The sequence below is a fragment of the Pogoniulus pusillus genome, chromosome 27 (genome assembly GCF_015220805.1).
Source record: "Pogoniulus pusillus isolate bPogPus1 chromosome 27, bPogPus1.pri, whole genome shotgun sequence".
In the NCBI taxonomy this organism is placed as follows: domain Eukaryota; kingdom Metazoa; phylum Chordata; class Aves; order Piciformes; family Lybiidae; genus Pogoniulus; species Pogoniulus pusillus.
The window spans coordinates 17,081,005-17,102,511 of record NC_087290.1 but is presented as its reverse complement, the minus strand read 5'-3'; the positions used below and the strand labels follow the sequence as shown (position 1 = coordinate 17,102,511).

General features: G+C 47.0%; 1 protein-coding gene across 1 annotated transcript in view; it reads right to left on the bottom strand.

Annotated features, from left to right (window-relative positions):
- Window positions 1–19,206: 19,206 nt before the first annotated feature.
- The window catches only part of CAND1 (cullin associated and neddylation dissociated 1), a 30,392-nt gene continuing 28,091 nt past the window's right edge, over window positions 19,207–21,507 (bottom strand). Inside the window, exon 15 of the mRNA XM_064165932.1 lies at window positions 19,207–21,218. Coding sequence (XP_064022002.1) covers window positions 20,994–21,218 — 225 coding nt within the window. The 3' untranslated portion in view covers window positions 19,207–20,993. The remainder of the gene's footprint in view (window positions 21,219–21,507) is intronic.

Sequence of the window (21,507 nt, the reverse complement as noted above, 5' to 3'; positions counted from 1 at the left end):
CAGTCACAGAATGTCAGAGGCTGGAAGGGACCTCCCACTTCAAGGTGCAGATAACACCAAATTATCCAAGCTCAGTGTAAACCAAAGATGATCAGAGGGCTGGAACAGGTTGCCCAGGGAGGTTGTGGCTGCTCCCTCTCTGGAGGTGTTCAGTGCCAGGCTGGATGAGGCCTTGAGCGACCTTTTCTGGTGTCTCACCACCCTCACTGCAAGGAACTTCTTCCTAAGATCCAGTTTCAGTCTCCTCTCTGCCACTTTAAACTCATTACTCCTTGTCCTGTCATTACAATACCTTGTCAATAGTCCCTCCCCAGCCTTTCTGTAGCCCCCTTCAGATACTGGAAGGCCACTCCAAGCTCTCCTTGAAACCTTCTCTTCTCCAGGGTGAAAATCTCACCTCTCTCAGCCTGTCCTCTTAGCAGAGCTGCTGCAGCTCTCCCAGCATCTTGGTGGCCTCCTCTGGCCTGGTTCAAACAGTTCCATGGCCTTCTTGTGTTGGGACAGAAGCTTGTGCTTGCTCCTTGCTACTCTGCTATGCTCACTGCTCTGTCACCCTGCTGCTTGTTTAGGCTGCTGCTTCACTCCCACTTAACTCCAGTCTCACCTCCTCTAAGGTTGCTGTGTTCTGTAATAGTTTATCTTGTCTGTACTGCTGCATTTAGGTTAACTGTAAAGACACAACTTCATTTTCTGACTTCCCAAATCTTGAGTTGTAGTGAGTTTGGTCTCTCTGGGGCTGACTTACAATAAGTTACTGGGGGAGGGATCCACTCTAAGCTATAAAAACTGCCCACTCCCACCTGTGATGCACCAACTTGCTGAATAAGGAATACAGAGTTCCTAAATTGGGAAGAAGGTGGCAGGCTTGGAAAGCAGGTGATTTTTCCACCACTTAAAAATATCCCTGCTCACTGATGCTTGGAGGGCCAGCTGTCTTGTGATCCCCAAGCTCACAGGATCACAGAACTTTAGAGGTTTAGAGGTTGGAAGGGATCTCCAGCAATCACCAAGCCTAACCCCCACCTGCCAAAGGAGGATCCCCTAAGGTAGTCCTCACAGGAACACATCCAGGTGGGTTTGGAAAGTCTCCAGGGAAGGAGACTCCACAACCTCTCTGGACAGCCTGTGCCAGGGCTCTGGCACCCTCACTCTGAAGAAGTTTCTCCCCATGTGGAGGTGAAACCTTTTCTGTTCCAGTTTGTATCCATTGCTCCTTAGCTTATTGCTGCTGACCAGCAAAAAGAGCTTGGCCCCCTCCACTTAACACCCACCCCTCAGCTATTGATAGATACTGCTCAGATCCCCTCTCAGCCTTCTCTTCTGCAGACTAAACAGCCCCAGGGCTCTCAGTCTCTCTCCATAAGGTAGATGCTCAAGTCCCCTACTCCTCCTCATAGCTCTCCACTGGACTCTCTCCAGCAGGTCCCTGTCTCTCCTGAACTGGGGTGGTCTGTGGGGTGTTAGTAAGTTCCCAGCCTGTATTCTGCTGCTGTCTGTGGGATGGACATCTCCTTCCTGAGGAACTGAGCTCCATCCATCAATTTGTTTCTCATCAGCTGCAAGCATTCCCTGGGGAGTGCAGATTTACCATCGCTTGACCTGGTTTCTAACCACTGGTCTGCATTTGAGACACTTGGTAGGTTTCATTTCCATTGGAAACAGCACCAATGCAGCTTTGCAAGACAGCACATCTCAGTGCAACCTTGTATCTACCTCTGCTAATTAAGAGGCCTTTTCAGAGAGGGGGTGAAGCAAATAAGAATGGTAATTAACTGAGAATCAACTCAAGCCCTTCTCTCAATTCCCTAACGCTCTGGGCTGGAATTGTGTTCTGGCTGCCTGCAAAATTACATCTACCACATCAAAAGTAAACACTTCATCTGCTGTTCTAATTGTGGGGTTAGATAAACATCACAGTTATAAATCATTTTGATGAGTATATTGGAAAAAAAAAGAAACAAATAACCACATTAACTTTTCATTGCCTTCTTAACATCCCCCATGGATAGTGCAATTCATTTATGGATATAGCACCCCCACCCTTCCTTACTCTGTGCTGTGGGTATGCAGAGGGATGAAATAGTGCAGCTTTGGGGGGGTGGTTGAGGTGTTTGAGTATACGAAATGACCTGAACTTGTTCATGCATCCTGGCCTGGATCAGGAACAGTGTGGCCAGTAGGACAGGGAGGTTATTCTGCTCCTCTACTCAACACTGGTCAGGCCAACTCTTGAGTACTGTATCCAGTTCTGAGTCCCTCAATTTATGAGAGATGTTGAGATGCTGCAGTGTGTCCAGAGAAGGGCAGCAAAGCTGCTGAGGGGCCTGGAACACAGCGCTGTGAGGAGAGGCTGAGGGAGCTGGGGGTGTGCAGCCTGCAGCAGAGGAGGTTCAGGGTAGAGCTCATTGCTGTCTACAACTACCTGAAGGGAGGTTGTAGCCAGGTGGGGTTAGTCTTTTCTCCCAGGCAACCAGAAACAGAATGAGAGGACACAGCCTCAAGTTGTGCCAGGGTAGGTCTAGGCTGGATGTTAGGAGGAAGTTGTTGGCAGAGAGAGTGATTGGCATTGGAATGGGCTGCCCAGGGAGGTGGTGGAGTCGCTGTGCCTGGAGGTGTTGAAGCCAATCCTGGCTGGGGCACTTAGTGCCATGGTCTAAGTTGACTGCACAGGGCTGGGTGCTAGGTTGGACTGCATGATCTTGGAGGTCTCTTCCAGATTGGTTGATTCTATAATTCTATGCACTGCTTGTAAAAATAAAGGTTGTGCAGTATAACAAAGGCAGGTGACAGAAGCCTGTCACAGGCTGCCCAGGGGGGTTGTGGAGTCTCCCTCTCTGGAGATATTCTAGAGCTGCCTGGATGTGTTCCTGTGTGATCTGCTGTAGGTGCTCCTGCTCTGGCAGGGGGATTGGACTGGCTGAGCTTTGGAGGTCCCTTCCAACCCCTAAACTTCTGTGTGATTCTGTGGTGATTGGGATGAAAACATGGATCAAATGATATATTAATTAAGAGTTTTCTTAATTGCTGTCCCCATGCAGAAAAGGTTCTTAAGGAAAAAGTGAACAGTAGCAGATTCTGAGGGAAGTCAACTTCTCTTGACAAGATGTTAATCTAAAGACTCTCCTGTTACAGTCTCGTAATCAAATGCACCTGAAAAATCACAGTCAAAGCAAACTCAGCATCCCAAAGGCTGGCAACTTCTTAGGTGACAGTAATTCAACTCCTTCCAGAAGTGTAGGGCTTCAAGAAAGAACAGAAACAGCTGGGGGGAAATCATTGCTGCCCTGCAACTCAGCAAAATATCAACATGGATTTCAAATGTGGTCATGCTTTGGGTGGGGTTTCCAGTCCTCTCTTTTAAGGAAACTTCTTTACAGTGTTTGGTTGAGAGTGATAGCTTAAAACCACAGGTTCCTGGTTATTTCATAGAATCACAGAAATGACAGGGCTGGAAGGGACCTCAAGGGTCATCTAGCTCCAAACCCCCTGCCATGGGCAGGGACACCTCACACTAGAGCAGGTTGCCTGGAGCCACATCCAGCCTGGCCTTAAAGACTTCCAGGGATGAGGCTTCCACCACCTCCCTGGGCAACCTGTTCCAGGCTCTCACCACCCTCATGCTGAAGAACTTCTTCCTTACATCCAATCTGAATCTCTGCACTTCTAGTTTTGCTTCATTTCCCCCAGTCCTATCACTCCCTGACACCCTAAAAAGTCCCTCCCCAGCTTTTCTGTAGGCCCCCTTCTGATACTAGAAGGCCACAATAAGGTCTCCTGGGAGCCTTCTCTTCTCCAGACTGAACAATCCCATCTCTCTTAATCCATCTTCATAGGAGTGGTGCTCCAGCCCTCTGAACATCATATCTGGGCAAAAGCACTGTGAAACTCCTGTTTCTTTGAAATGAGTGTTACAGAATGTTAGGGCTTGAAAGGGACCTCCAAAGATGATCAGGTCCAAGCCCCCTGCCAAAGCAGGACCACCACAGGAAAACCTCCAGGTTGGCTTTGAAAGCCCCCAAGCGAACGCAAGCCTTCCTCCAGCAGTACATCTGCTCTTTTGGATCTTACATCATTTCTTTGCATCTCACTCTAACATTTATGGTGGGATATTTGTACAGGGAATGGGATTTCACATACAGCTTTGCAGTGCCTGAATTCACTAACAGCAATGGTGACAAAAAGGAACACTTTCACTGTGTCCTAATTTATTACTCCTGACTGGAATGGTTTAGAGCCACCTCTGAGCCTCACAGACAGCGACTCCCTGCCTCACAGGCAGCAGCTCCCTGCCTCACAGACAGAACTTATTTTCCTAGACATAAACTGAATTATTTATGTGATGCTTGGAGCATAGGAACCATCCATTACCTGATACCTCTCAAACAATAGCATGGAAGGCAGCCAGCATTAATTGATGAACCAACTGTCCTGTTGCTCCGAGTGGGCAATTTCTGCCAGATGCTATAGAGTCACACAATGAAACATTTTTCCAGAGATAAATCTTCCCAACAGAGGGAGGCAGCTGCCTTTGGAAAAACTGATCATGTGCAGAGGTTTGCCAGCTGCAGCACTAGGGGCAGGACGTCAGCCTACCAAACGGCGGGGCTGGTGTTCACGCACAAACACACCTATGGAAGGGCTGAGCTCACAGGGGACTCTGTAGTTTTTCTAAGTCAGGTGTCTGGGAGATGTCAGAGGCAGTTTGGCCTGGCTCAGAGGAATCAGTTGTTAAAATTATAGCTAGTTTCCAAAGCAGCAGTTTGAAACACACCTTCAACAAGCTGCCCCACTGCCACCGCAGCTCTTGGCCCAGCAGGGCTGCCTTGCTGTCTGCTCACAGCCCCTCAGTGTGCACAGGTGGCCAAGAAAGCCTGTGGTATCCAGTTTGTATCCATTGCTCCTTGGCTTATGCTGTGCACCACCCAAAAGAGCTTGGCCCCCTCCACTTGACACCCACCCCTCAGCTCTTGATAGACATTGCTCAGATCTCCTCTCAGCCTTCTCTTCTCCAGACTGAACTGCCCCAGGGCTCTCAGTCTATCTCCACAGGGGAGATGCTCAAGTCCTCCACTCATCCTTGTGGCTCTCCACTGGACTCTCTCCTGCAGGTCCCTGTCTCTCCTGAACTGGGGAGCCCAAAACTGGACACAGTATTGCAGCTGTGGTCTCACCAAGGCAGAGTAGAGGAGGAGAAGAACCTCCCTAGCCCTGCTGACCACTTTTCTTGGTGCACCCCAGGCTGCCATTGGCTCTGTTGGCCGCAAGGGCACATTAGAGGAAATTAGCTGCTTGACTGCTTATCTGAGTGATAATTTACTCTTTAAGTAAAGAGGCATATAGCTGCAAGATGGGAATTTATGTACAGTACAGGCCTGACCTTTCTAATGTCTGCTAACATCACATTATGGAACTGTTTGAGAATGTATTGTCCCCATTTAGCAACACTGACATTTTGTGATTATTGACTCTGCAAAGTCTACAGGCACTGTCAGGCAAAGAAAGTTCAGAAACAGCTTCCAGGGAACAACAAAGCTCTGATTTTCAGAAGGTTGAACATCAACAGATCCTTTTATTGCATATTTTAAATATCTGCAGGAAAGAAAAATAAAAAAGGAAAGGAAAAAAACCAAGCTGCAAAGCAAAGCTGAAAAGGGAAAGGAGAAAAATACCCTTGATTAAATGCAAATCATAACAAGGTTTCACTCCCAGCTGGCTGGAGTCAATGTCAAAGAGCATCACTGCTTCAAAGCAAGGATGATCGGGTTCAGGATGAGTTCTCTGCCTGTTGGGACTGGCAGCAGGTGGAGAATGGCTTGGAGTAGTCCAGCTGGCAGCAGAGCAGCCACACATGAGCTCATGGCGAGGCTGCATGCAAGGAGCCTCAGCAGTCGGTGCTCCTGAAACCTTCCAAGTGCTCAGGCCACACAAGCACACCCCCACCCCCACAGAATCACAGACTGTCAGGGGCTGGAAGGGACCTCCAAAGCTCAGCCAGTCCAACCCCCCTGCCAGAGCAGGAGCACCCAGAGCAGATCACACAGCAACACATCCAGGCAGCTCTGGAATATCTCCAGAGAGGGAGCCTCCACAACCACCCATGTCAGCCTGTGCCAGACTTCTGTCACCCACCTTTGTGACATTGCACAACCTTTATTTTTGCAAGCAGTGCATCAAACAATTTCAGGCCATTTCTTATCCTCAAACACTTTAATCACTCCCCAAAGCTACACTATTTCATCCCTCTGTGTACCTACAGCACAGAGTAAAGAGAAGGAGAAGGGGAGGGGAGTGTCTGTTGTAGATAGAGAAAAAATCTCTCCTCACATTTCCATGGCACTTCTATGCCTCAACTCCCACCCATTGCCTCTTGTGCTGGCACTGGGTATCACCCAGCAGAGCCTGGCTCCAGCCTCTTGGCACTCACCTTTACATCTTTATAACCATTCCTGAGGTCACTTCTCAGGCTCCTCCTCTCCCAGCAGCACAGCCCCAGCTCCCTCAGGCTCTCCTCCTAAGGAAGATGTTCCACTCCTTTCAGCATCTTTCTGGCTCTGTGCTGGACTCTCTCGAGCAGTTCTATGGCCCTCTTGAACTGAGGAGCCCAGAACTGGACACAGTATTCCAGATGCAGCCTCAGCAGGGCAGCGTAGAGTAGCAGGAGAATCTCTCTCGACCTCCTAACCACAGCCCTTCTAATCCACCCCAGGATGCCATTGGCCCTCTTGACCACCAGAGCGCATTGGTGGCTCATGCACAACCTCCCATCCACTAGGACCCCCAGGTCCTTTCCCCCTTCAGTGCTCTCCAGCAGGTCAGTCCCCAACCTGTGCTGATCCACGGGGTTGTTCTTTCTGAGGTAGAGAAGCTCCCTCTTTCTGAGGTAGAAGGTACCTACCCTCTCCCAGGTGCAGAAGACTCTACATGTGAGGGGGGAGTGTGGCCCCGTGGGGCTCTTTAAAGTGCCAAAGGCAAATTACATTTTTAATGCATGGCCCAAGGAGGTGCTCCTCAGTGCAGGATATCTTGCATGGCACTGATGAGGTTGGAGCACTGCATGAATACAACCTCTACAAAGCTGTCACTAGATAGTGGCTTGTGTTCACATACAGCACTAGATAGATGCTTTGTGTCCGCATACAGCACTAGATAGATGCATTGTGTCCGCATACAGCACTAGATAGATGCTTTGTGTCCACACACAGCAGCAAAACAGGTTGCCAGGGAGGCTCTGGGGAGACCTCAGAGCAGCCTGCCAGTACCTGAAGGGGGCTGCAAGAAGGCTGCAGAGAGACTGTTTGCAAAGGCCTGCAGGTCTCAGCAGAGCAGAGCAGAGTGGCAGAATCCCCTCTCTGATCTGCTGCCAATGCTGCTTTGGATGTTTTCCCTGTGAAAGTGACAGAGCCCTGGAGCAGGCTGCCCAGAGAGGTTGTGGAGTCTCCTTCCCTGGAGACTTTCCAAACCCACCTGGATGCATTCCTGTGCAAACTACCCCAGGTGATCCTGCTTTTGGCAGGGGTTTGGATTTGATGATCTCTGGAGGTGCCTTCCAGCCTCTAGCTGTCCTGAAGTCCGGTGTACCCCAACATTCCTCTCCCTCTGTGGTTTGAATGGGAGAGGAAAAGGTTTCACATCAGCATGAGGAGAAACTTCTTTAGAGTGAGGGTGCCAGAGCCTTGGAGCAGGCTGCCCAGAGAGGTTGTGGAGTCTCCTTCTCTGGAGCTAATCCAAACCCAGCTGGATGCATTCCTGTGTGGACTACTCTAGGGGATCCTGCTTAGGCAGCAGGTTTGGACTCTGGAGGTCCCTTCCAGCCTCTAACATTGAGTGATTCTGTGAGCTTTGAGGTCCATTCCAACCTCAACCACTCTATGATTTCCCTTTGGTGAATCCATGCTGGCTACCCCTGGTAACCTTCTTTTTCCTCCACGGGGTAGCTCCATTGCTAGCTTTTAATCTGGATGGATCAGAACATGCCCAGTCTCACAGCTCCCCACAGCCAAACACAGTCATTTATTAACCACAGCCACATACCTGTATCTGCTAAGCAATCAGTGACTCCACAGCAGCCTCACACAATCACCACCCCCCCTTTCCACCAGCTGCCTCTTCTGACAGCAAGCCATTCCCAAATTCAGGATGCTTCATCCCTCTGAAAAGATAATCTCTTTGTCAAGCCAGTGCTGCAGGGTTGATAAAGCAGCCCAGATCCTAAGAGCTGAGCCAGATAACCTCTGCAGGAACAGAAAGAGGAACAATGTGTTTTTCTCTCTGGCTTGTGCAGCTCCTACAACTATTCTGAGGCTGAAGTAAATTATTTATGAAGTGTGAGATAAGAGGGAAACGCAATTCTCTGCAGTAACTGACAGTCACAGAGGATGCTAGGTCCTTTGGTTACCCATTAATACACACCTTGTGAATTCAGGGCCCCTGAGAGGTCTTTCAAAGACTCACCAAAGTTAAACCAAAACAGATCTACTAATGCTTGTCAGCATGGATTGAAACTTTAACAAAGAGTTTGGACTTTTTTTACTGCCTAGAGAGATTGTGCACAAAGGAGATCACAGAACTGTCAGGACTGGAAGGGACCTCAAGGATCATCTAGTTCCTGCCATGGGCAGGGACACCTCACACTAGAGCAGGTTGCTCAGAGCCACATCCAGCCTGACCTTCAAAACATCCAAGGATGAGGCTTCCACCACCTCCCTGGGCAACCTGTTCCAGGCTCTCACCACCCTCATGCTGAAGAACTTCTTCCTAACATCTGATCCAAATCTCCCCTCCTCTAGCTTGGATCCATTCCCCCCAGTCCTATCACTACCTGACTCCCTAAAAAGTCCCTCCCCAGCTTTCTCCTAGCCCTCTTCAGACACTGGAAGGCCACAATAAGGTCTCCTCTGGAACCTTCTTCTCTCCAGACTGAACAACCCCAACCCTCTCAGCCTGTCTTCAGAGGAGAGATGCTCCAGCCTCAGACCAGACTTACATCTTGGCTTGCTCCCTAGAATAAATATCAGCAAGGAAGTGGATCCTAGCATTCCAGCTGAGCCCTCACGCCCAGGAAAGCACAGTTCACACAGCAGAGCTGGAAAAGCTGCAATAAAGGCCCATTTTGGCCACAATGAGGCAACTTTACCTCTCTACTGCCATTATGGAAGCAAACCTCTTTCTAAAGCTTATGATGGTGGCCCTGCCAAGGAGGGTAACTACCAAACAGCTCTCTTCTCCCAGCCATTAGAGCTATGGTGATGTTTCCCAGTGCAAGAAACAGAGAGTCTGACATGTAATGTTTGTTCCACTTATATTTGTCCCATTCATCTCCCAGCTGAATTGCCTTCAGCTGTTGCCACTGGTTACAAACTGCTTCAATATGAATTTCAATTATCAGAATAGACTTTAAACGTCAAACAGATTTTCTTCCCATTGAGTTTCAGCACTACATGCACTGAGAGAGGTTTTCTGTTGCATTTCCAGCTAGCCAAATGGGGGTTAAAATGGACAATCTATGCTTACTCCTGTATTTGCTGTATCATATTGACCTCCACAATAAGATGTATTTGAAGCCTGAAAAAGCTCCTCATTGCCTGCTTGTAGATCTAAAATTACCCATTTAGTTCTTGATAGCTGAGAGCACTCAAGCAGAGCATGTTTAAGATATTCCCTGTAGCTTTGTAAGCTGTGGTTCTCCCAGAAGCATCACACAGATGCCAATAAATACAGAACCACTCACAGAATCACAGAACCTTACAGGTTGGAAGTCACCTCCAGAGATCATCCAGTCCAACCCTCCTGCCAAGGCAGGATCCCCCAAGGGCAGTCCACACAGGAATGCATCCCGGTGAGTTTGGAAGGGCTTCAGAGAAGGAGACTCCACAACCTCTCTGGGCAGCCTGCTCCAGGGCTCTGGCACCCTCATGGCAAAGAAGTTTCTCCTCATGGTGAGGCGAAACCTTCTTTGTTCCAGTTTGTATCCATTGCTCCTTGTCTTATTTCTGCTGACCACCCAAAAGAGCTTGGCCCTCTCCACTTGACACCCACCCCTCAGATATTTGTACACATTGATTGGATCTCCTCTCAGCCTTCTCCAGACTAAACAGCCCCAGGGCTCTCAGTCTCTCTCCATAGGGGAGATGCTCAAGTCCCCCACTCATCCTCATGGCTCTCCACTGGACTCTCTCCAGCAGGTCTCTGTCTCTCTTGAACTGGGGAGCCCAAAATTGGACACAGTATTGCAGGTCTCAGCAGGGCAGAGTGGAGGAGGAGAGGAACTTCCCTAGCCCTGCTGGCCACACTTTTCCTGATGCAGCCCAGGACACCGTTGGCTCTCTTGGCCACAAGGGCACATTGCTGGCCCACGCAGGACTTGCTGTTATGATGCAAGCTGTGGCCCATGAGAATTGCATCTAATTTGTTCTACATCACCACAATTTTCCTCCTTTTGGCCAATGCCTTCCCAAACCTTAATTCTGCAGAAGAACAGAATATTGTGGCTGGAGTTAGGGGGTTGCTGGATTTTTGTTTGGTTCCTGGCCAAACTCTAGAACAATAACTGTCCTAACCAGTACTGAATTGGTAACTGGAGACAGAACAAGGGGGAATGGCCTCAAGCTGAGACTGGGGAGGTTTAGATTGGACGTTAAGAAAAAGTTTTTCACAGAGAGAGTGGTCAGGGACTGGAATGAGCTGCCCAGGGAGGTGGTGGAGTCACCAAGCCTGGACGTGTTTAAGGGATGTTTGGATGTGGTGCTTAGGGATATGGTTTAAGGTGAATCTGGTAGAGTAGGGCTCTAGGTTAGAGATGGTGATCCTGAGGGGCTTTGCCAGTCTGGGTGTTTCTGTGATCCTGTGAGCCCTCTGAAGAAATATTTCCTAGCATCCAGCCCTTAGGGCAGCTTGAAACCATTTCCTTTGGTCCTGTGGCTTGCCACCAAGCAGGCAGAGGCTGCCCCCTCCTCATAGTCGTAACAGAATCTCGTCAAGAAGAACAAAACCTCCGAGATTTACCTTCCAATCCATATTTCAACCCCCTGTGACTTCTTGCCCTCAGTGGCTCTTTTGTCTCTGCCCCAGTTGGGTTGATGCTCGTTAGTGAGGTGCCAGCGCCACCTGCTGGAGCGAAATGGCCTCGCTCCTGAGAGCTCACTGCCGCCTAACTGACGCAGCCAGCCAAGGAAATGCTTTCTGCCACACAGGGCAACCAAGTCCAGCAACCAAACAGGCAAAAAACCCTTTTGCTTTCTTTAGTAGGCATACAGCAAACTCCTATCATGAACCGAGGGAAAGAAAGGAGAGGTTTGGTTTGGCTATACCCCAGTCCTTCAAGAAGGAGGAAAACTGTGGTGATATAGAACAAAATAGATGCTGTAAACTAAGAGCAGATGTAGTTGCAGAACCATCCCTGGGAGGGCATAGGATTGCTCAAACAGATCTGGGCACTCATTCATCCAACTAGAAATTAAAGGGTTTCTACTTCCAGTCAGAGAGTATAAAAGCAGTGGGTCCAAAAGGCTAATATAGTGATGACATTAAAATGTTTCTAGTTCAAGACACAGATATAAAACCAGAGGCTCCAGGACTAATATTAGGATAAAATGTAAATGTTTCTAGTTCCAGTCAGAAGTATAAAACCAGAGGGTTCAGGACTAATATTAGGATGAAATGTAAATGTTTCTAGTTCCAGTCAGAGAGTATAAAACCAGAGGGTTCAGGACTAATATTAGGATGAAATTCAAATGTTTCTAGTTCCAGTCAGAGAGTATAAAACCAGAAGGTCCAGAACTCATATTAGGATGAAATTCAAATGTTTCTAGTTCCAGTCAGAGAGTATAAAACCAGAGGGTCCAGGACTAATATTAGGATGAAATTCAAATGTTTCTAGTTCCAGTCAGAGAGTATAAAACCAGAGGGTCCAGAACTAATATTAGGATGAAATTCAAATGTTTCTAGTTCCAGTCAGAGAGTATAAAACCAGAGGGTCCAGGACTAATATTAGGATGAAATTCAAATGTTTCTAGTTCCAGTCAGAGAGTATAAAACCAGAGGGTCCAGGACTAATATTAGGATGAAATTCAAATGTTTCTAGTTCCAGTCAGAGAGTATAAAACCAGAGGGTCCAGGACTAATATTAGGATGAAATTCAAATGTTTCTAGTTCCAGTCAGAGAGTATAAAACCAGAGGGTCCAGAACTAATATTAGGGTGAAATTCAAACGTTTCTAGTTCCAGTTAGAGAGTATAAAACCAGAGGGTCCAGAACTAATATTAGGGTGAAATTCAAACGTTTCTAGTTCCAGTCAGAGAGTATAAAATCAGAGGGTCCAGGACTAATATTAGGATGAAATGTAAATGTTTCTGCTTCCAGTGAGAGAGTATAAAAGCAGAAGGTCCAAAAGGCTAACATTATGGTAGACATTAAAATGCCATCAACAAATCATTTTAGATTTCTGTTTGATTTCTTTACAACACAGAGACACATTAGTTCCAATAAAACTACTTCTCCTGGAAAACAACACCACTACCACCAAAACCCACTACTGTCAGGATTAATTTTAGCTTTTCACAATAAACTCTTACTGTATGATTTTATTTAACACTTAGCACTGGAAAAAATACTGAAACCACCTCCACTAATGCAATATTGATTACTTGCATCCAGGAGGAATTGTAGCTATAAAAACAATTAAAACATTTAAAGGCTGGAGAAAAAAAAAAACCAAGCAAGGAAATCTCATCCATTCTCAAACACAGGCACAAAGACAAGCACAAATTATCAGTCTGCAGAAGGGGAGGCTTCAGGGAGACCCCACAGCAGCCTGCCAGTACCTGAAGGGGGCTACAGGAGAGACTGTTTGCAAAGGGCTGCAGGGACAGGATCGAGGGCAATGGCTTCAAAGTAGAGCAGAGCAGATTGAGATTGGATGTTAGCAACAGGTTCTGCAGCATGAGGGTGGTGGAACACTGCAACAGGTTGTCCAGGGAGGTGGTTAGGGTCCATCCCTGGAGATATTGAAGGTAAGGATGGACAAGGATGTGGGCAACCAGATCTAGTTGAGGATGTCCCTGCTGAGTGCAGAGAGTCTTGGACTGGATGATCTTTGGAGGTCCCTTGCAGCCCAGCCCATTGTATGAATCTATGATGCTAGTTGAGATTTTAGTGTGTTAAATTACACTTCACAGGAAGAATGTTCAGGCTTTGGAATGAGCTGCCCAGGTGGTGGAGTCTCCAACCCTGGATGTGTTTAAAAGTCATTTGGGTGTGGTGCTTGAGGGTACAGTTTAAGGGTGAACTTCATAGAGTAGGGCTGATGGTTGGGCTTGATGATCCTGGGGGTCTTTTCCAATCAGAATGGTTCTGTGATTCTCTCTCAGCCTCCTCACAGCAGAGCAGCTCCAGCTGCTCTGATCATCCTCGTGGCCCTTCTCTGGATACCTTCCATGACATCCATGTCTTGCTTGTAATAGGGCCTCCAGAACTGAAAATAGCTTTTCTTTCATTCCCAAGTTTCAGGGCTCTACATTTAAGGCTTGTTCTGAAGAAAACATTTCTTCCTCTGGAAAAAAAAACCTGTAGTGCCTGCAATCACCCAAGCTGTGTTCATAACCTCATGGAGCAGGTAACCTGGGGCTAGAAGAATACCTTGTGCACACTGCAGCATCTTGCTTTTAGCACAAAAATAACCCCCAGCACTGTGCTGTGCTTACCTGCCCAAGATGGTACAGTTGGTGGTACAGCCAGGCAGAAGTGGTGGTGTTATTTCTTTAGCAAAGGCCATGGATGAGCAATGAAGACAGACTTCACTGTGCATAGATTCTTCTTCAGCCACACGGGCAAGGAGCTGTGAGAACAGATCTATCAGAGATGTTTCTGATGCTGTCCTCAGACACTGTACTTTTAATAAACCTCTTTCCACTGCTTTGTCAAAGAAATAGCTGCCCTGCAAAATGCAGTGCACAGGCTGTGACATCTTTGCAGGCAAACACACTGTGCTGCATGCAGACCTAAGATGTTTCCTAGGGCTTCTGTTAACATTAGCTTTGTCAGAAATGAATTCTGGTTGTATTGCTATAGGCAGAACTCTGCCTAAAGATACAGAGAAGTATGCAAGATTTAATGGAGCCAGACTGGGCTTTGGAGTGGCACACTCTGCTCTGCACTAGTGAGGTCACACTTGGAATATTGCAGCCAGTTCTGGGCTCCCCAGTTCAAGAGGGACAGGGATCTACTGGAGAGAGTCCAGCAGAGGGCGACAAGGATGCTGAAGGGACTGGAGCACTGCCTGATGAGGAGAGGCTGAGAGCCCCGGGGCTGCTTAGGCTGCAGAGGAGAAGGCTGAGAGGGGATCTGAGCAATGGATAGGAATAGCTGAGGGCTGGGGGCCAGGAAGGAAGGGACAGGGACAGCCTCTGCTCACTTGTGCCCTGCCACAGGACAAGGGGCAAGGGATGGAAACTGCAGTGCAGGAACTGCCACCTCAACATGAGGAAGAACTTCTGGAGTATAAGAGTGACAGAGCCTGGCACAGGCTGCCCAGAGAGGTTGTGAAGTCTCCTTCTCTGGAGCCTTTCCAGCCCTGCTGGATGTGTTCCTGTGTGACCTCCGCTGGATTCTCTGGTGCTGCCGTGGCAGAGGGGTTGGATTGGAAGATCTCCAGAGGTCCCTTCCAACCCCTAATACCCTGTGAGCCTGTGATACATGGGAAAAAACAAACCCAGTCACTTGCCCAACTTCTGAACTCGTCCCAAACCATCCTTCAAACTCGTCCTTCCCTAATCAAAGAGAGTAACATGTTGAAGAATTTGTTGATAGGCAGGCTGTGAAACGTGGACAGGCTGGAAAGTGGTCAGAAAAGGGCCATGAGAATGATCAGAGGCCTGGAAGCCCTCTGCCATGTGAGGAAAGGCTGAGAGAGCTGGGTTTGTTCAGCCTGGAGAAGAGAAGGCTTACAGGAAAAAGCCTTACCAGGACATAAAGGGTGGTTTACAGGAGGGCAGAGACTCCCTTTTGACAAGGAATCCCACGGGAAAGACAAGGGTTGAGGAGAAGTTACTGCTGGGGAGATTCCCACTGGACTCCAGAAGAAAGTATTTGCCCATGAACACAGTTGCACGTTGGAACCATGTTGCAAGGGAAAGCAGAGGGGTCTCCTACACTGCACAGTTTGAATGCTAGGCTGCTGGGCCACCTCATTCCAACTCCACCACCACCTAGAAAGGTTGGGCCAGATGATCCTTGGGGATCCCTTCCAGCCTGGCACTGTCATTCTGTGCCTCTCACTTTCCCAACTTTCTCCTAAGAATCTCTTGATTATCTCTGGGGGTGCTGGTGGCTGAGAAGCTCAACATGAGCCAGCAGTGTGCACCTGCAGCCCAGAGGGCCAACCAGAGCCTGGGCTGCAGCAGGAGAGGTGTGGCCAGCAGGGCAAGGGAGGTGATTCTCCCCCTCTGCTGTGCTCTGCTGAGACCTCACCTGGAGTACTGCACCCAGTTCTGGAGCCCCTGGGACAAGAGGGATGTGAAGATGCTGGAGTGTGTCCAGAGCAGAGCAATGAGGATGGAATGATGGGAAGGCTGCCCAGGGAGGTGGTGGACTCCCCAACCCTGGCTGTGTTTCAAGCTGTTTCGGGTGTGGTGCTTGGGGCTATGGATTAGGGTGCACCTTGTAGAGTAGGGATGTGGCTTGGACTTGGTGATCCTGAGGGGCTTTGCCAACCTGACTACTTCTGTGTTTCTGTTTCTCTTCTTACTTCTTCTCTGGTTCAGGGTTATCTTCTCAACTGCAGCAGACACTAAGATCAACAGAAAGCCTTTTGTTCATTTTGAGGGATGGATGACCTTTAGGAAGGCAGTTTTCCTCTCATCAAAGATTATGTGAAAACACTAAAGCCTCATGGGGTAGAAATCATTTTAAGTAAGCCCAACTCCCTACCAAGCCATAATTGCCTGCTCCTCACAAAGGCATTTCTTGCAGAGAACTTCCCCACTTCGCAACCGCTGGTCATGGAAGATAAATTTACTTCATTACTCTCAACAACTCTGCTTTCCTTCTCCTCCCTCAAACTCAAAGGCAAATTATAAATGGACACTGATAAAAAAAGGTCAGGCTTAGCACAGGAGGTGTAGCTTTATGCTGAAGAGCTCTCCTAGAGCAGCAGGCAGCGCTGGCTGTCACACCTGCCTGTTCAGGTTCCACAGCACGGTGAGCAAATCTTCCCATCGCAGAGCAAGGAGAAAGCAAGGACAAAAAGAGAGTAATAAACTGAGTAGTGGTTTTCATTTCTTCAAAGTTAATTTGGAGAACCAAAAAAAGCTCCAGAACAACAACAACAAACCTCTGACCTGAAGTTTAGAGCAACAGGGAAATAAAACTCAGTGGCTGCAGGCTTAACTTGTTTAGAGTTTGGCAGAAGCAAGTGGCATTTGTGTCAGGATGACTGGGATTAACACCACAAAATCAAAGCCCACCTGCTTCCAAGCCCACATTGCTTTGCTTAGAAAGTCATCTCGAGGAGAAGCAAGCAAGGGGAAGCACCAGGAAATATCACACAATCACTAAAACATCCAGGCTGGAAAAGCCCCTCAGGAGCACCGAGTCCAACCTAGAACCCTACTCTACAGCATTCACCTTAAACCATATCCCCAAGCACCACATCCAAACCACTCTTAAAACACATCCAGGGTGGGTGACTCCACTACCTCCCTGGGCAGCTCATTCCAATGCCTGACCACTCTCTCTGTGAAAAACCGTTTCCTAATGTCCAATCTAAACCTCCCCAGTGGCAGCTTGAGGCCATTCCCTCTTGTTCTATCACTAATGACCTGTGAGAAGAGACCAGCACCAACCTCTCCACAACCTCCTTTCAGGTAGCTGCAGACAGCCATGAGCTCTGCCCTCAACCTCCTCTGTTTCACACTGCCCATCCCCAGCTCCTTCAGTCTCTTCTCATCAGATTTATTCTCCAGGCCCTTCCCCAGCTTCCTTGCCCTCCTCTGCACTGCCTCCAGCACCTCCACAGCTCTCTTGTATTGAAGTATCCAAAACTCAACACAGCACTCAAGGTGTGGCCTCACTGAAGCCAAGTCCAAGGAGACAATCCCCTCCCCGCTCCTGCTGGCCACAGCATTTCTAATCCCAGCCAGGATGCCATTGGCTTTCTTGGCTACCTGGGCACACTGCTGGCTCATATTCAGCTACCTATTACAACCTGTGCCATGTTCTAGCTGATTTGATAGGGCTGGGTGATAGGTTGGACTGGATGATCTTGGAAATCTCTTCCAACCTGGTTGATATGATTCTATTCTTTTCTATTCTATTCTTTTGTACTTTGGAGATAGATATTTAAAAGCAAGAATCTACCATGTGAGGACTGGGGAATCATTTCTCTATTTTATGCAGGCTCACTGATTGGTCTCAACTGACTGTGTGCAAAATGATGAAAACCCATGACTTTTTATCATCAAAATTCTCTGAAGAGCAGCCTTTCAGAATTCTGCCTTCTTTCAGGGAGAGTAACTTTCTATTTATACTTTACAGAATTGTCAGGGTTGGAAGGGACCTCAAGGATCAGCCAGTTCCAACCCCTCTGCCATGGGCAGGGACACCTCCACGCTGGAGCAGGTTGCCCAGAGCCACATCCAGCTTGGCCTTGAACACCTCCAGGGATGAGGCTTCCACCACTTCCCTGGGCAACCTGTTCCAGGGTCTCACCACCCTCATGCTGAAGAACTTATTCCTAACATCCAATCTCAATCTACCCTCCTCTAGCTTGGTCCCCTCCTCTACCTTGGTTTCAAATACTTAGCATTTAAAGAACAGCTACAGGCAATCCTAACATCAGCCTTAACAGAATCACATTAACCTTAGAGCACTAAAAGGGCAAACACACCAGATTTATCCCCACACTTGAATATACAGTGGGGAAGACAAAAAATAACCAAACCCCAGCCTAACAGAAACTAGAAGCCCACCACCTTTCAGTCAAGCAATGCCATGAAGGTCAGTGGAATGTTAACACCTAACCTGGTTAGATTTTCTAAAACTCAGAAATTAGTTCAGTCACTGTAGTGCAGTTACAGCCTTTATGAGTCTGTCCTTTCTGTGTCAATGAAATAACCAACTGCCTGCCTCTTGGAGAGTCACACTCAGAGAATGTCTGGAGTTCACAGGGAAGACTTAGTTCTGTCCCCACCTGCTTCATCAGTGGCCAGTCACAGAAGCACAGAATTGTCAGGGTTGGAAGGGATCTCAGGGATCAGCTATTCAATCCCTCTGACATAGGCAGGGACACTTTCCACTGGATCAGCTCGCACAGAGCCACATCCAGCTTGGCCTTAAAGACCTTCAGGAATGAGGCTTCCACCACCTCCCTAAACAACCTGTTCCAGTCTCTCACTACCCTCATGCTGAAGAACTTCTTTCTAACATCTAATCTAAATCTCCCCTCCTCTAACTTGGAACCATTTCCCCAGTCCCATCACCTTAGAAGTCCCTCCCCAGCTTTCTTGTAGATCTCTTCAGATACTGGAAAGCCACAATAAGGTCTCCTTGGAGCCTTCTCTTCTCCAGACTGAACAACCCCAACTCTCTCATCCTGTCCTCACAGACGAGGAGCTCCAGCCTCTGACTATCCTCAGGACCTTTGTCAAAATTGCTCTGGATGAGGCACTTAGTGCCATGGTCTGATTGACTGGATAGGGCTGGGGGATAAGTTGGACTGGATGAACTTGGAGGTCTCTTCCAACCTGGTTGATTCTATGACCATTCACTATGTAACATAGCTCAACAACCTCCTCCTCTGTCCTTATGCTGGCTCCACTAAAATGTACTGTAAAGCAAAGAGAAGATGATTTGCATTCCCCACCTGAGGCATTATGTTTGGACAGGAACAGACACAAGTCTCAGCTACAAGCATTCTGTTTACTCATCACTGTCACCTGCTCCACTTACACATTTCAGCCTCACGCTTCTCGTTTATCATACCATTCTCACACTCCACTTGAGGGCTAGAAAAGATTTTAATGGTTCTCTGAAAATTAACACAAAAAGTTCTAAGATTAATTTGACAACTAATTAACAAATTCTTAATTAGGAGGCCTATGTATTGCTGTCATTGAAGTCGATGCCTTACACAGCGAGGTAAAAATGCACCTAATTCACAGTGCTTTTTCTCCCCTATGGTTTCTCTCTAGAGTCATCCCAGCCTTTGCCATGACATTTAGAAGTGTTGGTAGGTTTATTCTCCTTTATTTCTACTTCTAGAAGACGACTCTTACATTAGTATGAAGACCTTGGAGACAGAGAATGCTACAGTTCCAAAGAACTTGTACAGCACTAAAATTGCTACTAGTGAACGAGTCTGGAGATGTCAAGAAAAATGCACCAGTATCTCCCCTGCTCTTCCTAAACTGCAGCCCTGTAAGGTAAGAATTTGCCCCTGATGCTCACAGGAAACTGTCCTGGGGTCACCAAAATGTATGCTTGTTTAGTCTATGTAGAAGTTTATGCCACATATCCATGTGATGAGGTTACAAAGTGCCAGACTGAAAAAAAAAATCTGAGTTACCCAGAGAAAAATCAAATTCAGATCTGGCATTAGGGAGAAAAAGAAGGGAACTAAGCAACTGCATTAACCAAGTAAGGACAAGTCTCAGTCTGAGGCAGTGGCTCCCCATTTTTTTGCTATTCAGTTCCCAAATCCAGTTCTATGTGGGACTGCCAGTTCCTTCTGGTCCACTTCTAGATTACCTTAGCATATCCACAGTAGATTTTTTTCCTTCTATCTGGTTGCTTTCTATCAGTCCTACAACCGTTCCCTACCATGGAATGAAGGTCTGGCAGTACTTGTCTAGGTAATACCATATATGTTAGTGCCTTAACAAAAGCTGTTGGACAAAGAATAGGAGGTAGAAGCAACTGAAGGAAAACTTCCCCTCATACTTCCCTATCAAAAGCAAAGTTGAATCCCAACTTCAGGAGCCACTGAGCACCTTCCCTGCTCAATTTACCTCCATCTCACCCTATTTTGCTTCCATCTTCTGGTTCGGTCCACCTCAATTTGAGGAGCTCCAGCTTTGGGAATAAAGAAACATGAAAACTGCAGGAACTGCCATATTTACTGTCAGAACATCTGCAGGTTCATACCCTTGGCATTTAAGGAGCTAGGTTAAGAGACAATCAACCTTCATTTGTCCCTTCTTCTGTAGGGTCTGTATGTCCAAATGCCTGAAACCTGCACTGCTACAGCAGGACTTCAACTTTTGACTCGTATTACGAATACACTGCACATGCTGTTTTACAGACAATATATATTTTGTAAACTTGCTCATGCAAAATCAGTGTGCACAACAGGGATAGCTGTTTTCAAATCCCCCCACACCTTTAGAAATGACATTTATGTCTGGTTTGCCTCTTTTTTTTTTTTTTAACTGTCCCTCCCCCCAAAAACCCTTCTAATATAATAAATCTTACACAGAATTCATCTGCTGGCCAAACCAAATTTATGAAGCTGAAACAAAACCAAAGAAACCAACAAAAAAAAAAAGAATAAAAAGTCATACAAAAAACATGGTGCAGCTGAACAATTGATTCCCACCTCCCCCTGCTTTTTTGTTTTGTTTACAAGTAGAAAGAGAGAATAAAAGGAACCAAAAAAACCCAAAATTAATAATAATTACGGTCACAAAATTTCAGCATTTTAATCCTAAACGTTACAGGGCAAAATGGATATTGGAAGCTATTTCCATACAACTTTTTCATTCCCAAATGTGGCCAAATCCAGTAAAATAAAAGAGTGGTTAACAAATTCTGGAGGATGGAAATAGATTTCTGGAATAAATGCTAGAAAAGCAACAATGGGAAAAGCCAACTGTCTCCATCAAGTTAAATAAAGTGGAACGATGTGGAGATTAGATACTGGGTTTTCTTTCCTGTTTCTTACTCCTAACCTGTCAATTCAGTGCATCATATGGTTCAACATCATGGTCCCCATTCTGGACAAACATCTAACTAGTGTCCATTGATTCTAAGTTAGTGGATGATGAATCTTTTTGGATGCTTTCAAAGATGGCTGCCAGCTCAGGGTTAGAGCTTATCTGTGATTGAAATTCACTCATTAACGGACTCTTCTCCGCCTCTGGAATGGTTAAAAGCGCTGCTACTGCCCTCATAGCAGATCGTTTCAGTTCATCTTGCTTTTCAAACTCCTGTTTCACTGAGTTGGCCTTTACCTAGAGGAAGAAATTAAAGTATGTTGGAATCTTTTGCTTAAGCCTCTAAGAAACACCTTTAAAACAAAAAGTATCTCACAAAGAGCTGTTTCCTTCCGTAAGTCTGCTCTGCGGGGCTTGCAAAATGACCTAAGCTCTTCAAACAAAAAGCAACCAAACAACAAGAACAACAACAAAATCTCCACCCCACTAAATCCCACCAAACAAACAAAAAAAACTAAAGAAAACAAACCACACACACAAAAAAATGCAAACAAACAAAACCAAAACAAAAAACCCAAACAAAAAA